We start from the raw sequence: 23,616 nt of genomic DNA, 5'->3' as shown, positions 1-23,616 counted from the left end.
TCGCGTGATTTTTATCGCGTCCATTTTTCGTGCGGGGGTAAATAAATAAATAAGGGCCGCCGCCGCCCAACCCGCGCGGTGCCGCTAGGGGCGGCAGCCGAGCCCCGGTCCCGCTGAGGTGGGGGAGGCGGCGGGGCGATGCGGAGCCCCCTCCCGTGACTCCGGCGCTCCGACATGCCATGGGTTAGGCGGACTCCATCCCGCAGCCGAGAGGGCACCAGCCAAGCGAGGCGGCGGCAGGAAGCGGCGCGGCTCGGCCGAGGAGCAGCGGCGGGAGGCGGCGGCGGCGGGAGGCGGGCGCGGTGCTCCGCCGGCCCCTCCATGGACGGCGGCGAGGAACTATGAGCCACGGCCGGCGGCCGGGACTGGCGCTCGCCCGCTGGGGCTTTCCCCGCTGCGCGCCCCGGGGCGCCGGGGCCCCGCTGTCACCCGGCCTCCCTCTCGCCCATCCCGACAGCCTCTGCCCCCGTCCCCTGACCCCCCGCAGCTGGCTCCGTCCCCCTGCCTCCCCTCTGGGTGTTCGGAGTTAGGACAATCGCTCTCGCACCCAAACCACAGCGCTCCCGCAGCTAATCCTGCCCTTTACCCGCTCCCTCCACACCCCGCCTCTGGCCCTTCCTCTCCCAGCGCTGCTCTCTTCCCTCCCCGCTCCCCCAGCTCGCCCCCGGAGCCCCTCCGTCCCCGTCCTCCCGCTGCCCCCGGCGAGCCGGTGGCCGGGCGGGTGGGTGCGAAGTCGGGGCTGCTGGCCACCCCGCCCCTCCCCGGAGGGGCCGTCATTAGGCTGCCGGTTGATTACAGGGTATTGATTTGTATGTGCTTCTCCCGGCGCCGGCGGCGGCCGCTCCCGCTGGAGTTAGGGCAGCGCTTCCCGTAGCGGCGGCGAGCTCCCTTCAAACATGTCGGCTCCCGCCGGGCCCCGGGGTGGCCCCGCTGCTCCCCAGCCTCCGCAGGCTCCTCAGCCAGAGATGCCGGACCTCAGCCACCTCACGGAGGAAGAGCGGAAGATCATTCTGGCCGTTATGGACCGCCAGAAGAAGGAAGAGGAGAAGGAGCAATCCGTGCTCAAGTAAGGGCGGGCGCATCCCTTTCTCGTCCTCCCGGCCCGTGGTCGCGGGCGCGGAGGTCTCTTCCCTGGCCTTGGGGGGCTACTCGGCCGGGGTGGGAGAGATGACCCGGGCAGCTGGGGGGCGGGCAGGGGTGCCCGTGCCTCGGCAGCTGCTTGGCGCCGGGCGAGTGTGGGGCACGGCGGGGCAGCGGCGGGGCCGGGAAGTCGGCGGGGCGCCGCGGCCCGGGCTCGCCGCCTGCCTCAGCCGCGCGGCATGGGGCGTGCGGCGGCGTGGCGGCTCCGACTCCGTCCGCCCCGGCGCTGGCGGGGGCAAGGCGCCCAACATGGCCGCACAGGTGCCGTTCTCACCCGGCGTGTGCCATCAGGAGGAAGGGGGGGTGGGTCGGGGCGGCGGTTGGCGCCGCCGGATGGGGGCGGATCGGCGGCATCGGGCCCCATCCCGGGAGCGCGGCGGGCTTCGGGCTGATGGCGCCTGCCCTGCGGGGCGCTAGTGCAGCCGCCCGGGGCAGAGAGACACCGCCGGGGCCTAGGCGCCGGCCGTCTCGCTGGGGTGGGTTTGCCACAGCCGCCATCTTCCCCCGACAACGTGTCTGCCGCCCGCCCCCGCCCCGCTGCTCTTTCTAAGCGTGAGCCCCGGCGTCAGGGGAAGCGGGGCTCCCTGCAGCCCGCCCGGCTCAGCACCGGGAGCTGTCCGCGGCCCGGCTCAGCCCCAGGAGCTGTCCGCGGCCCGGCTCAGCACCGGGAGCTGTCCGCGGCCCGGCTCAGCCCCAGGAGCTGTCCGCGGCCCGGCTCAGCACCGGGAGCTGTCCGCGGCCCGGCTCAGCACCGGGAGCTGTCCGCGGCCCGGCTCCAGCTCCGGGAGCTGTCCGCAGCCCGGCTCAGCACCGTGAGCTGTCCTTGGTGCCGCGGCTCCTGCAGCTCAGTCCGTTGCTGGCCGGACACGGGTGGGGAAGGCATGAGCCCCGGCCTCGGGGCGATCCGGCCCTGCCGAAGGTGCGGGGGTCCCTCTGTGGTGCGCGGCGGGGGCCGTGCCCTCCCCTCGGCTGCCGGGAGAGGGGAGCCGAGTAAACTCAAGGAAACTGTTCTCTCTCCATAGCACAGGAATCATGCGGACTTCTAATGGCTTAAAAATAGGCAAAGCTACTGCTGTCGTGGCTATGATATTTATGAGTGTGGTGAAGTTGAAGCACTAAGCTGTTTTTTATACCAAAATTAGTACTGTGTCTTGGTCTTGTTACCTGCAGCTGTCCCGTCACACTCAGTACCTGGAAGCTGGCTTCTGGGCTTTAGCTGTTGTCTGTGGAAGTCTGTTTCCAAGATTCATGGCATTAGTGTTAGTGTCATAAGAAAAAACTTTAGCTGTCGTTTGCGTGGCACCTACTAAACCGTGAGGCGATCTTCTCAAACTGTTTCAATGTCTGTTTACAAAAGGGTCTTTTATTGGGTGAACGTTTTGAAGAATGTCAGAGTGGTGTGAGCACTGGAAACAAAGTGCCATACCTTGTTTTATCACTGCCTCTCAGTCTCCAGCTATAAAATTTGTTTGCTTTTGTGATACTTTGGAAACATTTTAGACTCCTTTACAGTGCTAAATTGTGTGGCACATCAAAAAACCCACCAATTTTGTCTAAAATTTATGCACCCCTGAAAATTATTAATAAAGAGGGAAGTGGAAAATTATTCAAGTTACAGTTTAGATATATAGTAATAGCATTGCAGTTTTAAAGACCACTCCCAGCAGCTTTTGTTGCAGACAGTACTACTTATGATCCAATATAAAGGACAATTTCAGTATGATACTAGGATCAGCTTGAACTGTTAAGCTTACAAGTGGAGAATAAGCTGTTCTCAAGTAATAACAAGGTAAAACTGACTTAAAAAAGGAACTAGAACTGTTTTAATTTGAAGTCTTCAGAATCTTGGAAGCAGAGAATGGACAAAAAAAAGGTCTTCACAAATCTAAAGATAAACTTCATGTGAGATTTCATTTGTCATTATTTCTTGCTAAAGATGAGTGTAAGCCGTGAGGGAAATTGTGTGACATCAAGTTTAAACACAATGGATAGCCTAAAACAGCTTTCTCAGGAAAATGCTGTTGTCAGTGAGATTTGGATAGATGGCCCATAGTATTTTACAGGATGCTGACAAGTGACCTGATATCGTATGAATAACTCGACAGTTTAATTTTTCTTAAAATGAAGTAGCTCCTTGAACTGTCAGGTACATGTTTTTTTCTGAAAATATCTACAGATTTATTAAGCACAGCCTTCCACAAAGTCATCTCAGAGCTTGCACTGCATTTTTAGGTAGATATTACTGAATTTAATTCTCTTGACAGATGTTTTCCTTCTGTCAAGAGAAGAGAAAGCAGAAGAAAGAAAAACCCCCATATTTATGTGAATGAGCTACTGTTATTGCATAGAGATAAATATAGAGCTAAATCCTGCCGTCTTTGTTCAAGTGTAATTCTCCTCGAAGGCAAGCTCCTTTTGAAGTGGGAGGTATTTTTGTCTGACTAAGCAATAAAATTGTGTCATTTCATTCCATGGAGAAATATGGGAGGATAAAAAGGGAGGCTGAAAACGAGTTGACATTTAGAGATGTTATCACAAGAACTGTTCAAATGTTGTAGAAAGCAGCAAGCATGGTTTTCCTCTTTCTTTTTTTTTTTTATAATTTATGATGATTGAGTGTCAATATGAATGGCTAGTTGCTGGGCTCTACTTCCTTTCTCCATTCTATTTCTGTTTTGTGCTTTTCAGATTCTTATGGTGTGCCCATCATTGTGGTATTTGAGCATCTTCCAAAAGTGCATTAAGTAGTGTGACTCACATCTGTAATGTGGACTATTTATTCTTTTCCTTTCACTCCCTGGGGTAAATATGTGTGGATTTAAAATAGATACATAACTTCTTCTCCTTATGCTTGTTTTACTCTTCATGGGGAAAGGAAATGCAGATGGTATTGAGTTGTAATCTGTAGCAACTAATAGTGATAAGGTCAGCATGAATTCTTGCCAGGATTTGCTGGAATATGATGGCATGGAAAACAGAAGCTTTCCAAATTTGCTCTCTCCTTTGGCCTGGTTTGGTCTGTGAAATACACCTGGCTACAGTTGTGCACTGTATTCCTGTGGTGGAGCTTCTGTGTTCCTGTGGTGGAGCTTCTGCCTTAAAAAGAAGGCTGGGCAGCAAACTCTGCTGCTTTGACTGTCTCTCTTCTGTAATTTTTGGGACCTTTGAAGTTCGTTTTGAATGGCATGTACTAAGATGGTGCCTTTTTGACAAGGTTACTGAATGTATATTTTGCACAATATTTAATATGCATAATGGATAACACTCAGAGAGTGAATTAATTTCTGTACACTTGCTGAAGTCCTTTGCTGTTCTAAGTATATTTACATATTTTAATCTTTGTGAATGGTTTATGCTGTTGTATATAACATAAAACATTTGGTGATAGCTTTTCCTTTAAATTACGTACATCCTTCCTCTTACTAACTCTAGTTTCATGTGTTTAATCTTTCTAACAGATTTTTACATAGCACATTTTCTCTGTGTAGATTGATTTATAGGATCAGTCTTGTGCTTTTTTGCTTTTAATTTGTACTTTATTTCTGTATGAAAGGACTAGCTTGAGAGGATACCCACAGAAAAAAGATTCTTAGAAGATGCTAGGATGCTGACATTATTTATAAAGACTTATGTTTCAGCCTGTGTGATATGCATATACACTTTTCTATTCATAGAATCATGAGTTTTGAGATCCTTTTCCTAGCTATTCTAAAGATAAAATGCTCTCCTTCTAAAGTCAGCTCTGGAGCTCTGAAAATACAGACATTTCATCTTCTCTTGGGTATGGATAGTTTGGCCCAATAGAAGACAAATTTTCCCAAGAGGAATTTCTTTATGAAATCATACAGCTTTTCACAAATTTGCAAAGCATCACAGGTTAACTATGAGGTCCTTAGGTCCTTATAAAAGATTTCTGTGTATTTGTGTCCGCCTAAAATCAGCTGGCATTGTCATCTGCTTTATCCAGGGGGAGAAGACAGATGGAAACATGGTGGGCTAGCTACAGAATGGTGGCTCTCTGTTAGCCACTGCTTTCAAGTCCAGAGTAAGCTTTAGGAAGGCTTGACTGATGGCGGGCTTGCCTGTGCTTAGTTGCTGCGTTGGTGATTGTACAGCCATGGTAAAAATTGGGTAGCTACACTGACTGAAACAAAATCTCTGACAAGCAGACCTCAAAGAAGCTAGACTGTGTGGGCTCCATGTGGCACTGTGGGTGGGTGGGATGTGGGGCAGGATTCTGGGCCTCAGGGAGAGAAAGTGATAGATTGATGGCTGTGAGTCACAGTAGTGTAAATATCTGACTTGCAAAGCTATTGTAGTGCTTTATAAACAATTATCCTACTTTATAAATAATCAACTGATTTATGCTGCTTTAAAAGCACTGTATGTTTAAGATTTGGATTTCAGGGCTGAAGGGATGAAAAGGATGTAGGTGGTGATTACTGGATTTTGTTTTTTGAAAATAGAGATAACGTATATGGGGATTTTGAAAGTGTATAGGGTAATGCAAAAAGATTTGCGTTTGGCTTGATGATAAACTAGTACTTCAAGCAGTTAGTTGTTTAAGTTATGCTTCCATAACTTTACACTGTGTTTTGTCTGAAATTGAAGTGCTGATCAAAACACTCCATTGCTATACCACTCATCATTTTGCTCTTGTTTCTGTGTATTATAAAATAAAATATGGTCAAGGTGACTTCAAAAATAATAACGCAGTGTAAAATAAGTGATAGTGGAAGTTATACAAAAATACATAGTTGAGGAAGATAGCTGTCCCGTTTCATGCCCTGCCCTCTTTCATACCCTTTTGCCTTGGACCTCATTCTCTGCTCCCTCTAATGTTATAATTTCCTCTTTCTTTTTTTTAACAATTTGTACTGCTTTTTGGACCTTTCTCAAAATGGTCATTTTTCCTTGCCCTTCTCTCTTACCACATGCTTATACATCTTATATTGTAGGTAATACTTGTCAGGATGTTGCATTTGTACCATTTGTTCTTCAAGAAGACCCACTGTTTATAACTGTTCTCTAAAGCATCAAGCATACTTTTGGGCACTGTCTACAAATACTAGCAGGAGTACTTCCTCTTAGTGACTAAGCAGAATGTATCTGGAGATTATACAGACTGGCAGTTACACTAATTACTGAGCTTGCTGATGTTTATGTTGAGTAAAATTTCAGAAGAGTGCAATAGTGCTGATGTTCCCACATTCAAGAAGTACAAGCAGAATGGGTTGCATGTGCAAAGGCCTGACATCATATGGGGCTGAAAAAAAGAAAAGCTGATACAGGATTTAGTTAACAAAGAACTCAAAAAATAGGTATTTAACACTAGTCAGTATGTGCTTTCTGAAATTTTGTTTAATAAATCTCTTTTTGCACTTTAATTTTACATCTGAAAGACAAGATCTACAGATCATAATTTAAGGTGCTGAGACTGTATCCTAGAAAGCGGTGAAAGGGTGAAATGCAGTGGTGTCTGGTGATGAGGTTAGAGGACTGAATGGTCCACTCTGGATTTTGTCTGCACATATCTGTGAGCTGAGCAATGTTTAAATAACCGAGAATGTCAAATAATTGATTTTTCCATTGAAATAACAGCTTAATTAGGAGATACATTGCAAGTGCAAAAATACACAGAACTGATAGGTTACTACATAACTGGTATAAAATGTTTTTACCCTGCCAGTGAACGTTTAAAATACTTGCAGCATATTCAGAGTTCTGGAATAAAGAAGAAAAATGAATATAGTTGTTTGAAATGTAATCCAGTGAAATACAGATTTAGCCATGTACATGGATGTTCAGTTTTTATCTGTAAGGCAGATTTGACAGTCTTGGGAATTTATTTAAGCTGAATGTCCCCTCACATGCCTCTGTTTTGCTGGCTTCCTTAAAGTTTTACCGTTTTACCACATTTGCAATCACTCAGAAGGTTATGAATGTTTCTAGCACCTGTAGGCCTACCTTTTACAAGAAGGATGCTTTTGTATTGCTGTCTCTCCTTTTTCTCCAACTTCTTCTCTGATATCCTTTTTTGATAGGAACTTGGGGAGATAAAACTCAGAAGAACACAAGAAGTGATGAGTTGTGATCTTTTCTATACTTGTTTGACTGCAGCAGACATTACACTTTAGAAATGAGCTTTGGGAGGGCAATGATTTTAAAGTTAAGATTAGGTCATATGGGCTGTCTTAATCAGATGTCTTACCATGCCATGGTTAATGGCTGCAAGTTATCACAGACAACCTAATCTCTCTAAAAATGGGCAAGAGTGAGTATTCTTAATTTAGACTCATGAGGAGGAAGAAACACTTTAAATACAAATTGTTTAGAAATGGCTTTCAAAACCAGTTGTCTTTCACAAATGCATTCATATTATAAATCTTAAGTTCAAATCAAACCACAGTTATCAATGTTCTGAGTTTAGATGTTGTCTCTTTTGCAGGGCTACGTGGTGTAATAGGAGGAACTGTTACATCCTTAAGTATAACTGTCTGTTGAGGGTATATTATAATTTATTATTAAGAGCAGTTTACATAAAATCTGGTAGTGCTTTTGTAAACTCCAGCATCTTGTGTTTTGTTAAATTTCTGGTGATAAAACTAGAGAATCAGTGCTTAGCTGAAAAGCTGATTCTGCGTGATATTATGTTGTGACTGTTTCCTCATGTTGTTTCTCCAAGGTATTGTCTTGAAGCTGCAAAGGGATCAGTCAGGACTGAGATTTTAAGAGTTAATGTAACAATACAAGATCGTATAGGGGAGTAGTAGTGCATTTCAGAAGTTAATACGTATCATTTTTGGGGAGTAAGAGTTCAAAGTAGTTTATACTGTTCTCTGTTTTCATTGAAGGTAGAAGACAGTTCTTTTATAGTCTTGAATTAAAATATCAGCTGTCATCACATTTCTCTGCCTAAGCATGTTTGCAGAGTGATCTTAGCTGCATTTGATAAATTGAAATAAAATTAATGCATTTTGATGGGGGAGAAGCTTGTAATAGTTGACTTTATGTATCTTTTGGAGTTTTAAAGTTTTAATGTGAGACCCTAAAGAATATATTTGATTTAAACTTTAAACTCTTTACTAAAACTGTAGTGAGATACCCTGTTCTAGCAGGAGTTAGTGAGACCTAAACTTGTGTTTCCAAAAAGGTCCAAGTGCTGCTATTTAGAAAATTCACAAAGAAAATCTTTAAAGTATAAAAGGTTACTTTTCACTGTCTCTGTAGGGTTGATTTTTTTCTTCTTGTATCTCATATGAAGTTGTTTAAATACTTCCTGATTACTTATTTCTCTATTCAACACTAATTTTTTTAGGTGAATGGTTTCTTATAGTAAATACTATATTTTATTTGTACATAGAATATATCACATGTCTTGTAGCATTGGTAGATATATGATGTAATGTAGCATTTTGGCTCTATGTATTTGTGAGGGCAGTCTTAGAATGTGTATTATCTTAATCATATAAAGGACTCAAATATTTTGACCCTCAAATAAAGTTGTGAGTTAGAAGCAGTCAGTTTCTTTAAAAATATTTTGCAACCATCTTTCACATAACTTTTCAGAAATGAGCACTCCAGAATGTTTGCAAGAAATCTCTTTACATGTGATGTTACTCCAACTGTCGGTGCATTTGTAAATTCTTTACAGAATGAATGAGTGAGAAGTAATGCTTTTAAAGCTGTTTAAAGCCCAGATAACACATGGAGTAATAGGAAATAGGGCTGGTTGGGATCTTCCAATTCATCCTTTGCCTCAAGGTATGACCAGCTATAAGATAGCAATTCCTGACACTTGTTTGTCTAATCTAGTGATTCCCAACTGTGAGGGCTCACCTAGCTAGTGAAATAAATAGATTTCATGGCCAAGGCAAGGGCTCATAACAGACGTCACACAGGATTCAAGCTAATGTGTTCTGCAAGTGCTCTGCTGCCTACATAGGGGAACGTGAGGGGTGGGCCAAACAGATCTTATGGCAAAACTCTTGTGTCCAGTATGAAACTTCTATAGTTTTTTCAAATGATAATTTACTACTGAAAGGTGTAACAGTGAATCCTACTACTGACCTAACCAGGAACCTTGAATTCTGCAAGTAATTTGTCTTAGGTACTCGGAGTTATTACCCTCACCATTAGATTTTTTTTTTCCCCTAATGTTAAACCTAAATCTCTTTCTGGCCATTTGCTACTTACTCTGCAGTGGAAATGCAGAACAGTCTGTTACTTTTCTGTTTGCAGCAACCTTTCAAATCTTTCACAAATGCAATAATTTCTCATCCTGTAAATTCTCCTTATCTCCTTTCTGTAGACTCAGCAGGTTGTATTTCTTGACTTGTGACCATTCTTGTTGCTGTTCTTTATATACTTTCTAACTAGTCTTTTTTTTTTTTTATTTTTTTTTTTAAATACAAGGTCCAAAACTAGACATGGTATTCCAAACCAAAGCGTACGGGGAGAGCACAAGATAACACCACGTCTTGCACTGAACACTTTCCTTGTCCAGTCAGTGTTATGTGTGCTCTGGCTTTTTGTGGTGATACAGAATTATGGACTTGGACATGGTCAGCTTGTGATCTGCTGTACCTTCAACATGCTTTTCTGCAGAACTCCTTCTGAATCAATCATTCCTCATTTTGTATTTTGAAGTTGATTACCTCAGCTATGCACAGTGTTTGTCTTCATCCCTGTTGAGTTGTATTCTGTCTGTATCAGATGCCTCTTATGAATTTTGCATTAGTGCGCTCAAATAAAATGCACAAACAGCCCTTGGAGCAAGAATGAGGATTTGCCTCTAGAGAGTCTCCTAATCAGAGCTATTTAGATATTCTCTTGCTTGTCCATACATTCACATTCTTGACTGCACAGTTGCACAACTTCACTGGTAGAATGCAGAATAGTTTTATTCCAGTTTTGTCCATAGCTTGTCCACTAGGGAAGAGAGCTGTGTTCAAGTTTCCTCAAGCTGTGAAGGGTCTACCACACAGATCTTACACCTCCCTGGAAAGGCATAAGTGCTCTAGTACTGTAAGGGAAACAGTTGCATCCTCTGATATATTTAATCAGTTGGTGGAAGTTGTTGGATGACTTGCAGTCAAATTTGACATAAAAGCTGAGGACCCAAAGATACTTAATTAACTAATGAAGTAGATGAGTAGTGGAAAGGGGTTGTTCATGTTCCTGACCATGGAAAAGTCTACTCACACCTTATTACATACTAAGGAGTCCTTCCAGGGGAGAACCAGCCATAAACATCAAAATAAAGCAATTGTGAGTCCTCACAAAATCGGACTTCTTTAGGTTCAGCACATAAAGAGCTGCTTCATTAATGAAAATAATTGCCTCAGTTTTGGTATCATTTTCATTCCTGTGTTGCAACATTTAGAGCTTGGGTTAAGGATTAAGCCCAGAGTATCCCTGGGATTCTTCTGACCAGGTGTGAATATTTACAGTGTAAGACATCTTGCATCTGAACTCTTTAAATTTAAAGCAAATGGAAATAAAGAGGTGCTTTCAAGGTGTAATCCACCTCATCTTAAATTAGACATTTAGAATCATAGAATAGTTAGGGTTAGAAAGGACCTTAAGATCATCTAGTTCCAACCCTGCTGACATGGGCAGGGGCACCTCCCGCTAAACCATGTTACCCAAGGCTTCATCCAACCTGGCCTTGAACACTGCCAGGAATGGAGCATTCATAAGTTCCCTGGGCAACCCATTCCAGTGCCTTGCCACCCTTACAGTATAGAACTTCTTCCTTATATCCAATCTAAACTTCTCCTGTTTAAGTTTGAACTTGTTATCCCTTGTCCTATCACTACAGTCCCTAATGAATAGTCCCTCCCCAGCACCCCTGTAGCCCCTCTTCAGGTACTGGAAGGCTGCTATGAGGTCTCCATGCAGCCTTCTCCAGGCCGAACAGCCTCAACTTTCTCAGCCTGTCTTCATACAGGAGGTGCTCCAGTCCCCTGATCATCCTCATGGCCCTCCTCTGGACTTGTTCTAACAGTTCTGTGTCCTTTTTATGTTGAGGACACCAGTGCAACAAGGACAACTGTACACAATAACGCCAAGTGAGGTCTCATGAGAGCAGAGTAGAGGGGTAGGATCACCTCCTTTGACCTGCTGGTCCTGATCCTTTTGATGCAGCCCAGGATACGGTTGACCTTCTGGGCTATGAGCACACACTGAAGCCGGCTCATGTTCATTTTCTCATCAACCAACACCCCCAAGCCTTTCTCCACAGGGCTGCTCTAAATCTCTTCTCTGCCCAACCTGTAGCTGTACCTGGGATTGCTTCGACCCAGGTGTAGGACCTTGCACTTATCATGGTTAAACGTCATGAGGTTGGCATCAGCCCACCTCACAAGCGTGTCAAGGTCCCTCTGGATGGCATTCCTTCCCTCCAGCATATCAACTGAACCACACAGCTCAGTGTCATTGGCAAAGAGGCCAGCGTCTGCTCTCTTGAAGTTCAGGGCAGTGAGCTCGCTGCATGCTCTTCTCACTGTCCTGAGGATCTTAAACGTGACCGTCTCGTGATTGTTACAACCAAGGCTGCCCTGGAGCTTCACATTTCCAACCAGCCCTTCCCTGTTGGTGAGCACGAGGTCAAGCACGGCATCTCTCCTTGTCGGCTCCTCTGCTTGCAAAAGGAAGTTGTCTTCCACACAGTCGAGGAACCTCCTGGATTTCTTCTGCCAGGCTGTACAAACCTTTTAGACTTCATTCAAAAAGCCTTCAAAGAATGAGATCTAAAAGATGACCTTGAAAAATAAGATCTTCCCAGCATGTGGAATTAAGCATACCTGTCAACAAGAGTACATTGCAAAGAAAATTTTCACATGCCATTCACTGAGAAGAATGATTAATAGATATTTTAAGCCAGATAGAATCTCACAGCTGAAGCTAGTCAATTGCTAGATGAGAAGTTACAAACGTAGGATTTTTGTTTTGTAACCTTAAATCAGTGTAACTTTCAGAGCCTAAGAAAACTTTATTAACTCAGTTTAAGTTGGTAATTTCTTTCTATTACTTACTCACTCTCTTTTACTTATCAGCGGAAGTTAGAGACCTTTCAGTATATGCTTTGAATACCTTATATGCTTTGAATTTTTTTCTGCCAATTAGTGATTGCTTAAACAATATTTATTTAGCTATTGTGCATTTATAAGTTGATATGTCTCTTTTGATAGTAGTCTATTGAAAAAACATTACTGAATTACTGTGAGTTCTGAATTCAGCACTTTCTTGCTTTAAAGCCTGTATGAACAGGTATCTGCAGATGTTGTGTGGTATACATATCAAATATATTTTTGCTGAATTAGGTCCCAAGACAGTTTGAGAACATGGGTTTTGATCCAGCATTCTTCCATTAATTTGGTTAGTGACTTGTAGTCACTATGATTTATTTTATTCTGTGTAATCAACTGCTGCACAGTAAGTGACAGCTGAACAATGTATTATCTAACAGCTAGAAAAGTAGCATTACTGTCACATTTAGGAGGCTGAGGATTATACTTTTCTTGAACACGTGTTTTGTACTAAAGTTAAAATGTTTTGGGAAAGTCTTCCTTTTTTCAAACTACTTGTCACATTACAGATATGACATATCACAGTAAGCAGTATGAACTATTTAAAAATAAGAAATTAATTTTAATTTTAATTTATTAATAGAATGAACCTTTTGTTCTGATTTTTAACAATTTATTGGCTTGGTTGCAGAATTATGCCTGTGGATGCTTTGCAGATAGTCTGATTTATGTGTAAGTGGTAGATTTGAGAAGCTAAATTTAAATGAATGGAAAATACTTTTCAAGTGCTGATGTTACTTCCATGATAATATATGTCACATCAGAAGACATTTAAAGTGAAGCAGTAATTTTAATTATTCTCTGAACTTTACAAAAAATGCTAGGGAAATTCAGAAGTTAGCATGTTGTAAAGTTAAGCTAAACCTCAATATGATTAAAAAAAATTGTATTTTTACATAGTATTTATATTTCTTTTTCAAAATTGTATCTTCCACATTTAAAAGTATGTATCAGAAAATCCAAATATGTTGTTTCCAACCCGGTTTATGGTTCATCTGAAAAAGTGCTACAGAGGATGCTGTGAAGGCACTGAGCCAAGAAAAGGTATTTTCAGGATAGAGTACAGAGAAAGTATTTAATGCTTGAAAGTGTTGAATTCTTCCGTCTGCTTGATATCTGAACATGCAGGTGGCCAAAGATGAATGAAATTTAATGAAGTATGTTTGAGCACTGATGTACATTTATATATTTTGAATTTCTTTAGGCATGGTTGGAAGATAAGTATTTGTAGCTACTTTGAGTGTTTATGAGAACGTCTTCCGCAGAATTTACCAAGTGTTCTTGTCTAAAATTTGTTCTGAGTTATGTATTTGAAAAGTATTTATAACACAGATATTCTCATGTATAAAAGAAGCTTTTATTTGGAGAAAGACAAAATAAGTATTTAGTTAGATTTTTAACTATTGCTACGAATTGTAATATTTGTTCTGCATAAACAAGAGTGATAATAGTTGTAGAATTAGGCCATGAACACACTGACACTTGTGCCCAACTTAACTTCTCAGACATAAGTAACTATTTCTTAACTCAGTAAGATCAGTTATTTATAAGTAAGAGATTCATTAAGTTGGAGGGTTTTTTTATTTAGCTAGTTTTTACCCGTTGTGCATATAAAGAATATAAAATATTCTTCACAAATTATGTGTACTCTTTTAATAAGGAAGGATTTCCTGAGAGTTTACTAGTAAAATTTATTAGTTCAGTCATTGAATAAATAAAGGCTCTGTTGTATGTTTTTTCTATATTGTTATTATTGAAATTATTTAGTGATATACTCAGTTTTAGTCTTAGGTTAAATCATAAGAAAGAGAAGTTTAGAATTGGCAGCATTTTTGTCACTTTTCGTAGCCATAAGGTTTTAACTTGACAAGAGCTTAGGAGTGTTTTATTGTAGTAATCCATGAAAAATGTGGCTTTCAAAGGGACTGCTGTTCCTAACACAAATAAGACTAAGCACTTCCTTAATAATGATGACCTATTTTAAAACAGCTCCTGTTTCCTATTGGCTCTCCTAGGTATTCAGTAAAGCTGGCCACAAGAAAGATGGCTTTCATTAAAAGAGGAAAATTGACATTAAATATCTTCTATTTTGGACACAAGTAACTATTATTCAGTATTTACAAAAGTTACTGAATGGTGTTATCATGATGTAGAAGGAGATTTAGACAAGAGCTGTACTGTGAATTTCCATTGCTTAATATGTTTGGTCATCATTAGTGTCTCTTTTACGTTGGAATATCTGCATAATAGTTTTTTGTATTTACATTACTGAAACGTATTTTAGTCTTAGTTTCAGTTTAATAAGTTATGATTCAAGTAATTTCTCTGTGTGTGATTGTTACTGAATTATTGCCCATCAACCTGATTATTCTTTGCCTTTTAATTCAAAATTAGGTTCATAATGCCATAATAAATGAAAGCTTATGTAAGAGTTTATACGGAAGCTTGTAACTCACTAGATTTGTAACTAAAAATTGCATCACTTCTTTTGCAGTATGGACTAAGTATTTGTACTGGGTTTACGTGTCCAGGTGTTGGGGTGAGGCTGCAGGGGTGGCTTCTGTGAGAAGACACCAGGAGCTGCCCTCATATCAGACAGAGCTGGTTTCAGCCAGCACCAAAATGGACCCACCTCTGGCCAAAGCTGGTATCATCAGCGACACTGGTGGTGTCTCTGCAATAACTTATTTATGAGAAGATAAAAAATGCTGTGCAGCAGCTATGAGAGAGAGGAGTGTGAAAAATGTGGGGAAACAGTTCTCTAGACATCAAGGTCAGTGAAGAAGGAGAGGAGGAGGTGGTGTAGGTGGTGCTCCAGGTGCTGTAGCAGAGATTCCTCTGTAGCTTAATGCGCAGACCATGGTGAAGCAGGCTGTGCCCCTGCAGCCTATGGAGATGCACGGTAGAGCAGATATCCACCTGCAGCCTGGACAGGACACTGCGCTGGAGGAAGGAGATACCTGAAGGAGGCTGTGACCATGTGGGCAGCCTGTGCTGGAGCAGGCTCCTGGCAGGACCTGTGACTTGTGAAAGGATCCCTGTCAGAGCTGTCCATTCCTGAAGAACTGCATCCTTTGGGAGGCACCCACGCTGACTATTTCTTGAAGAGCTGCCCGTTGGATAGACCCATGTTGGAGCAGTTCATTAAGGACTATATCCCATGGTGGAGCAGGACAAAAGAGTGAGGAGGGAGCAGCAGAGCTGAAGTGCTATAGACTGACCACAACACCCATTCCCTACTCACCTGTGGTGCTTGGGGGGTGGAAGTAGAACAGGAGTGCAACTGAGCATGGGAAGAAGGAAGGGGTAGGAGGAAGGTGTTTCTAGCTTTGTTTTTATGTCCACTGTCCTATCTTGTTATTAATTGGCAATAATTTAATCTTCCCAAATTTTGAGTCTGTTTTGCCTGTAACTGGTAACTCATGGTAACTGGTGAGTGACTTCTTGTCCTTATCTCAACCCATCCTTTCTCAGACTTTTCCATCTTGTTTTCTGCCCTGTGCTGCCGAATGACAGAGAGATTTGGTGGGTGTCTGGCAGCCAGCCAAAGTCAATCCACCATGGTATTTTGCAAATATATTTACAAAGGCTAGCTCAAGCCTAGCGACACCACTTTTCTTGGGTTCCCTGTGGAATCTACACAGCAAGAAAGAGAGGCTTCTCCAGGAGGCAGCTCTGAGGAGCTAAATTCAGCTCCAGAACTCCAGGCAGTTCTCTGCTGTCAGTGCAACATAGGCAGCCCCACTGCCAGCCCAGCTGGTCCTTCCTGACTCCATGACACCATCATGGCTCTGGTGGAAGTGTCTGCTGAACTGTCTAGTGACTTCAAGGAAGTTAATGTAAAGAACAGTATTTCCCCCTTCATTTTGGCAGTGCATTTTTTTAAGGTACAAAAAAGAACTAATCTGGTTTACTGTAAAGTTCTGCAAGCTGCTGATCTGGCAGCGCTGAGGGGCTGGGAGAGATTAGCTACAGTGCTTCTGGAGTTTCTGGGAGCAATGAACTTATTCCACCATTTTTTTCCACAGTCTGCAATGACTGGTTATGTTGCAGTCATTGAGAAAAGCAGCAGTCGACACATAAGGAATGATTTCTGGTTTTGAAGGTGCTGTTTGAAGTTTATGGGTCAGTGCAGCCAGAATTACTGTTTGGAGGTTTTCTCATGAAGAATCATAGAATAGTTAGAGTTGGAAAAGACCTTAAGATCATCCAGTTCCAACCCCCCTGCCATGGGCAGGACAACTCACACTAAAGCATGTCACCCAAGGCTTCATCCAACCTGGCCTTGAACACTGCTAGGGATGGAGCATTCACTACCTCCCTGGGCAACCCATTCCAGTACCTCACCACCCTAACAAAGGAAATGCTCATAATTTTTTTTCTGTTGAATAACGGGAGTTGGAAGACTGTTACTGGTGTTAGTTCAGGTAGAACAAGGTTTTGTGTATCCATATCAAATAGCATGCATTTTTTATTTCTTGGACACTCTTACTCTGATTTTCTGATATAGTGGGATAAGTTTGTTCAGCTCATAGGTTGTGGAAAGAAAGGAGAGAGGAAATACCTTGGATGAAGCTGGCTAAGTGAGTGGGCTCTAGGAGGCTCTAGCTGTATTTTTGATTTTCCAGTGTGATATGGGACATAAATAAAGATGTGTAGCAAAAGTCCTAGTTTTAACTGCTGCATGCCTAAGCTTTTATATTTGTACAGGTGACCAGACACTCTTTTTATTGTATAAAATAATGGGAGAAATACTTTGCCCCTAGTATGTCAGTTTTTGTATTGAGATGAGATCTTGGATTGTTCAAATTATGTGGTGGCTTTGACTCTGTTTACGATTTACTAGAAATGTAGGTTACACGGATATTTAAAAGAAGAGGACATATAAATAAGGTTGTTGTATTTTAATCTGTTATTAAAACATCATTTTAAATAATGAATCCTGTAGATAACAACTGTGATGAATTTCAATATGCTAGGGTCATGAATACATGAATTACTGAAAGTTTGTTGGATTACAAAGAGAAGCACAAAGTGTGAATTTAGCTACTGTCTATGTCATCACATCAGGAAAAAACAGACCTTGCATCAAAGCATTTAATTTTTTTCTAATTGTAATAAAAGCAATTGATTCTGTGAAGTTACAGACTTGCAGACTACTTGTGCATCTGATATGCAGCCTCATTGACTTAATAGAACTTTTTTTTTTTTGGGGAAAAAAAAAAAGACTGTTTGAGAAACACAGCAATTAAAAGTATTACCATGCTAGTTGAAATGTCCTGAATGCCTACCTAGCTATCTTATTTTTAAGCAGTGCTATATTTAGAGGGTCATTTCATTCTTTCAGAAGAGAAATAAATCTATTAGGACTAGGACTATTAAATATTCACATATTTTGTACTACTGGGTTGCTAATATTAGCCCAGCATTCATTAGGAGCTACACTCTGCTATTGCTTAGAATTTTTTCTTCTTTTTTTTTCCTCTTGGATTGCTATAACAGTCATCTTTGATCTGTATTTTACTGAAAAATGAAGAAACTGTCTCCTTTCTTATGCCTCCCCCCTAGAATATTCATGAAAATTACTACAGAAGCAAAATTTTAGCACGGTAACGTGAAAAATCCCCGAATGAGTGTGATGGTCCTCCTTTCAGGATCAAAGTCCACTCTTCTGGAATGATTTGCTGTCTCCAAATATGAATAAATTATACATTTTCAAATGTTATATTTACTCAGAAACCAGCAATTTTATTAAAACAAACTTCATTTTGAGCAGTATATTCTATAAATACCAGACACAAATTTCCAGAAGGTTTGGTAAGCTTTTACTTTTTCACAGGTTAATATTCAGTGGCTGGTTTATGAAATATCCAGTGTCTGACTAGATTACAGTGACTCAGTTACTGGCTTGCATGGTTGTGTGAATGCCTTTGTTATTGTAAAATGAAATAATTAAATGTCTTTCCCCTTAATGCTGTATGTAAAGGAGATGCACTTACACTAGACGTTACTGTAGAAAATGAGATGGAACTTCAATAGAGATCTTGCTGAGGTGATAATGGAATTATTCTGAAAAAAAGAAATTATGGAGGGCATATTTGTCTTAAGATATTTTTTTCTATCCAAGAAGTGACATATTTCTTCCAGTGCTCCAAATATATGTTTTAAATTATGGAAGTGCTACTTGAATATTTTTAGTTTTACTTATGTTTAGGTTATACAGGATAGGATTTTCCAATTTTTTTGTAGTTTTTTGTCCATTTTATATATAAAAGGGTTCTGGAAGATGATCATTTAAGTCTGTCAGTCCTATAGATTTTAATACAGATAAATTTTAAATTATACACTTTCCCCAACTAATTTTTATGGATGGGCCTTGTAAGAAAATATTTGTGTTGATCCATATCACTATCAAATAAAAACACTTTATAGCTTTTTTTGTGATGCTTTCCTGAAAATTTTGTTTACATAATAGAATGATTGAGCCTGATTTTTGTTGAAATTGCATTCTTTTATTCTGTTATGAGTCTACTGATATCATTAGATCACTTCTGATTTAATCCTACTGTCAAAGAAAAAAAATTAGGCCCATTATTCCTCATCTTTTATGTCAAAACCTATAATGGCCATGCGGGAATGAGAGACTGCAGACAGCCTCGCGCCTGTCCTGCAGAATTTGAGCAATGAATTTGTAGTTCCTGAGCTGGCATTGCTGCCTGTGGAAGAGTGGAGAGAACAGCAATCTGAAGTGAGGCATAGTGCCCAGCATGGGAAATTTTGAAAGAAATAAAAACCTATTCTGTTGTGCTGGAGGTATATTCTTTGGTTTTGTAAGATTTCTTCTGTTCTCACTTGATACAGAGAATCTTTATTGACTTGTCATAATCACTGTACAGGCTTCCATATTTTCTTTTGTTTTAATACTGCTGGAGCTGGAGGTGTATGTACTGAAAGCATGGATTGTAGATTGGCTGCTAATATTTTGCCAATGTCTTCATCATTCTCACACAGTAAGGTGTTTTCTGGTAATTTCTTCAAAGGCTGATAATGTTTTCCCTTCTTAGAAGTGGATAAACATCTTAATGTCTAGTGTTCCACTAGATGTAGATAAGTTGATAAAATCAGTAAAATAAATACATAAAAGTGAGACAATTTGCCCAGAATGCCCTAGTAAAATAGTAGAACTATTATTCAACTGTTATAACTATATATATTGCTATAGAATTATAACTATTATTCATTATAACTATTGAAATTAATCATGCTAGTCACTGTACCTGCTAAAAATTAGCTTGCAAAGTAGTGAAGAAGTTAGCAAATCTTTCAGTGTCAGCAGTTCTCATGTTCACTGTTGCTTCTAGAGTTTTTTCCTTTCTATTTTTTTTTTAATGTTAAATACTTCATTAATCTCACTCATCTTTGGCTACTTTGCTACCTCCAGATATTTTTGTGTAATATCAGTTTGTGGAATACGTACAGTATAAAGGTTAGCATTTTAATAAACAATGAAACCAGTGTACATTCCACAGACATGATATAACTTCGGGGTTAAGGTTCAAGAATAATCACGTGTAGCAAGTACTGCACTTACAATAATAAAAAGTTAAGGGAGTTGAAGGAAATTGCAGCTTGATATTTAAACTTATGACATCATCTTGTATATAGATACAGCTTTAGGTTTTATTTGTTTGCAGTACACAAAGGGGCACTTTCAGTGGTTCTTGGTCTCTCTTCATTACAGCCAGTTAATTAGCCTTTAAGAGCATGCTTACTATTTGAGTTACTTCAATCAGTTTTATACAAATTTTTCTGGAATCTAAAAGTATTTCAAGAATAATTCTGATTTAAAGCAAAAAGAAAGCTATTTAATTAATAAAGTGTGAAGTGGAAATTATGCATGCATTTGGCTAGTATTAACAATCTAAAATGTCCTCTTTATGTGTGTATATATGTTTTTTTATGAAAAATGACAACTATTTTTAGAAAATAAGCAGTAACAAGTCAATATCTTTTGAGGTCTCATTAAGAAAATTTTTCTGATTTAAAGTTTTCTACTGTCTGTGCTAACACTATAAAATGTGTTAGTGCTACTTGTAGTATATAATATGTAAAAATAGTTCATCTTATTGCCTTGGATTATCTCTGTCCCTTTATCTTTCTTTTAGCTCTTGTTAGTGGAAAGCCTCTATATATCTGTTGATAAAGGAATACATATTCACAGGTTCTATCAAAATTAACTTCTATCTGTGGTTAAATTTACCCAGTTTAGTCAAATAATAATCAAAGTACAGAAATTTAAAATGGGCATCTTTAATCAATGTTATTTCTAACAGTTGGCATCTGAGAGCTGAAGCTTTTTTTTTTTTTTTTTTTTGTGCTATCAGCTGCACCATTTCAAATTGAAGTACTGGTTTTAATTTCCTTGTGACAGCCAGCCATGCCAGTCAAAATGGGAGATGCTATCAGTTTCTGTTTGTTTGCTTATTTCTGTTTAGTTTCTTGCTTTGCTACAACCTACTTATGCTCTCTCAATATGTCAGACACACTTAAAGGAAGTTGTAGTCTACATTTCTACACTAGTTTTGTTTTCCCATCTTTATTTTAATAAGCTGTTATTGAGTTTTAGAGCAGATTGATCCCTATTCTCCAGAAGGTGGATAGATTGAATCAAGAATGACCCCCAAATGCTGAACATATAGTGAAATATCCCAACCCGGTTTCTGACAGTGCTGAAGTGGGACACAAAGCTCTTTTCAGGGCCAGGAAGGAGACCTGCTACTCTCCATCTGCAGCAGCTGTGTGGGTGTTTCCAGGGCAGAGGTGGAGATTTGACCTTAACATTTGTTAGCAAGTTTTGGAATTGTCTGCGCTCTTGCAAAGAAGGAAGTGATTAGAAACAAGAACAAATCTGACTTAGATTATCCCTTTGCACTCCCAAAATACATTTTCACAGCCTTGAACAAATGTTGCCCCTGAAGCAGCACAAGAAGGTTTTGTTCCTTTTTCTGGGCTTTTATTAAAAATAGAGCAAAAGCGCATCATCCACGAGACTTGTATCTTAGTGTGTTCATCTCTGTCTCTCTTTCTCTGCTTCTGTTATTGTGTCCTTGAGAAAGGATGTCATTATTGCAAAAAGTTTTCAATGGAAAGGTGGGCCATTCATTTTAAGGGGCATGTGAATTTTAGTTCAGTCTAGCAGATGAAAAAAAAATTGTTGCAAAACTTCTGTTAAGAACTGAGAATATAATTTTCAATACTGAGATTCCAAGAGTTTCTCAGAAAACATTTCCTAGTATCTGCAGCATGGTACATGTTCCAGTCCTCTGGATCCAGATATGCAACTCAACTTTGAGGTTTTACTCTATAATAGGATGAAATTAAGTTGTATACCAATTCCCTCCAGTTCTCCTGTGTCCTGGTTTCCACAAAAAGGGAGCATCACTATGTGTGCATTATGTGAGAGCTATGGCATACTATAAAAAAAAGTAGCTGGTTTGGATGATTCAGAGATGAAGATATCTGGGTCCTGGTGCACAACGAAAGATTTGTTTAGATTCATCTTAGGTCCTCTCCTGAATTCCATTACCTGCAGTGTGCATCATGTTGTGGTATCTACAATCTCTGTAGTATAGTACGATCTACAGCAGAAAAATCAGTAGGTTGCCCTGCAGTGATATTTTTAACCATAAAAAGTGCGTGACGTGTTGTGTTCTCTCAAGTTCTTCTAGTTTGACAGGGAGGTTGCTGAATTTTATACAAGCTATGTTTTCTCATCTTCTTTGGAAAAAGTTGACATAGTCTGATCAAGAAATGATTAAAGCATGAATCAGAGTGACAGTGTCCTCATTTGAAAAAAGAAAGTGCAGCCTCCTGGATACTTAAGTTTTTAAAAACACTCTTTGTCATCAGTACAACTGTGCCTCCAGGAGAAATGAAGAATCCAGTATGACCCCATGACTGTGCACTTGATAATCATTTCACTCTTAATAATCTGATCCGTCCATTGTAATAAAGCAATTAGCTTGCTGTGCCCCTAGCTGTAGTCTAACAGTGAATAATGGCATTTATTCTTATTTTAACAGTTTTACTGTTGAATACTATTAGGTGGGGTTTATTTGACCTATCCTTTCAGGCCTTGTACACAACAAAAAAAATATCTTTTTACAGGTCAGCTCTTTGTTGTGAGGACATTTATGACAAATGAATTTAGCTCACTGCCATAAATTTCTTTGGGTCAGAAATAAAGGTAATATAACATTGGACAAAAAAAACAGGGAATTAGAGGAGAAACCACAACACTAAATCTGCCTGCTATTTGTTCTTCTGGTTTCATTTGAAGTGATCAAAGAAGTGATCTGTGAAAAAGTATTACTCATTCCTGATCTTGTCAGTGAGCCTTAGAATCTTCCCTGTATTTTTCAATTTCTTTTATGTTCTAACACTCCATTTCAGTGTATGTTATTTTCCTAGGTCTCTCTTTTTAAAAATGGGAACAAAAATTCCTTGTATAATTTTAAATGGGATAATGGAAAGATTTTATTTGATATTTAATATTTAAGGATAATTACTATGTCTATTGGCTATGTCTATCCTATATAAATAGGGATAAAGAAGACTTTGAAAGAACTGAATAGCACTTGTTTTCTTTCTTCATTCTCTGCCTCTTTTTTAGACTTCCTTTCACTACCTGCCTTATTTTTTCTTTTTTTTTTCAGTGTTTTTTTCCTTGTGAGAGCTTTCTGTGATACAGGCAGGTTTTGTCCAGTGCAACCATTACTTTGCTCCTACAATGACTTTTTCTTCTTTGTAGGAATGGCTGGCAGTATCAGATATGACATTCAAGGGATGTGAGGAGAAGGAAGGCAGAAGGAAGAGCATTTGGGTTTTGTTCAGTGTGGCTGCTAAAAGGCAGATCCAGGTGGAAAGTGACATTAAGAAGTTCTTGAGAGGAGAAAGCAACTTTTTTTTGTGTGTAGCATTTTCAAGATTTTATTTAAGGTTTATTTATTTTCAAGCTCTATCAATAGAATTTCCTACTTCAGTGTATTCTGTAGAAGTACTGCAACTGTGTGTATTCTTGTGGGCTCCTTGGGATGTTTTCACATCCTCAGTAAAGTCTGGATGTACTCAAGGCTTCATTAGACCTCGACTTTTTGTTGGGATTTGCATGTTCACCGAGGTAATGAAAAATATCTTTAAAATTTTTGTCAGGAATTTTTTGATAGAACTTTTTGTGTGCTGCTACAAGCCAGACAAATTTTGATATTTGGATTCTGTTGGAAGAAACCAGAATTTCTGCCAGTTCCTCTCCCCAGCTCCTTGGCAGATTGGCTGGCAGGCTGGTTAGAAGCCATATTCTACATCCTTTGAGTTGTTCAGTCCT

At 40.3% G+C, this 23,616-nt stretch overlaps 1 protein-coding gene across 19 annotated transcripts in view; it reads left to right on the top strand.

Moving 5' to 3' along the window:
• Positions 1–896: 896 nt before the first annotated feature.
• Positions 897–23,616, top strand: part of RIMS2 (regulating synaptic membrane exocytosis 2) — a 443,898-nt gene continuing 421,178 nt past the window's right edge. For all 19 annotated transcript variants that reach the window (XM_034066365.1, XM_034065853.1, XM_034066047.1 and 16 more), the window contains exon 1: positions 897–1,066. In XM_034066365.1, the coding sequence (XP_033922256.1) occupies positions 897–1,066 (170 nt within the window). The remainder of the gene's footprint in view (positions 1,067–23,616) is intronic.

The sequence above is a fragment of the Melopsittacus undulatus genome, chromosome 1, assembly GCF_012275295.1.
Source record: "Melopsittacus undulatus isolate bMelUnd1 chromosome 1, bMelUnd1.mat.Z, whole genome shotgun sequence".
In the NCBI taxonomy this organism is placed as follows: Eukaryota; Metazoa; Chordata; class Aves; order Psittaciformes; family Psittaculidae; genus Melopsittacus; species Melopsittacus undulatus.
Note: the sequence above shows the minus strand (reverse complement) of the source record. Positions and strands in the feature narration are given on the sequence as shown.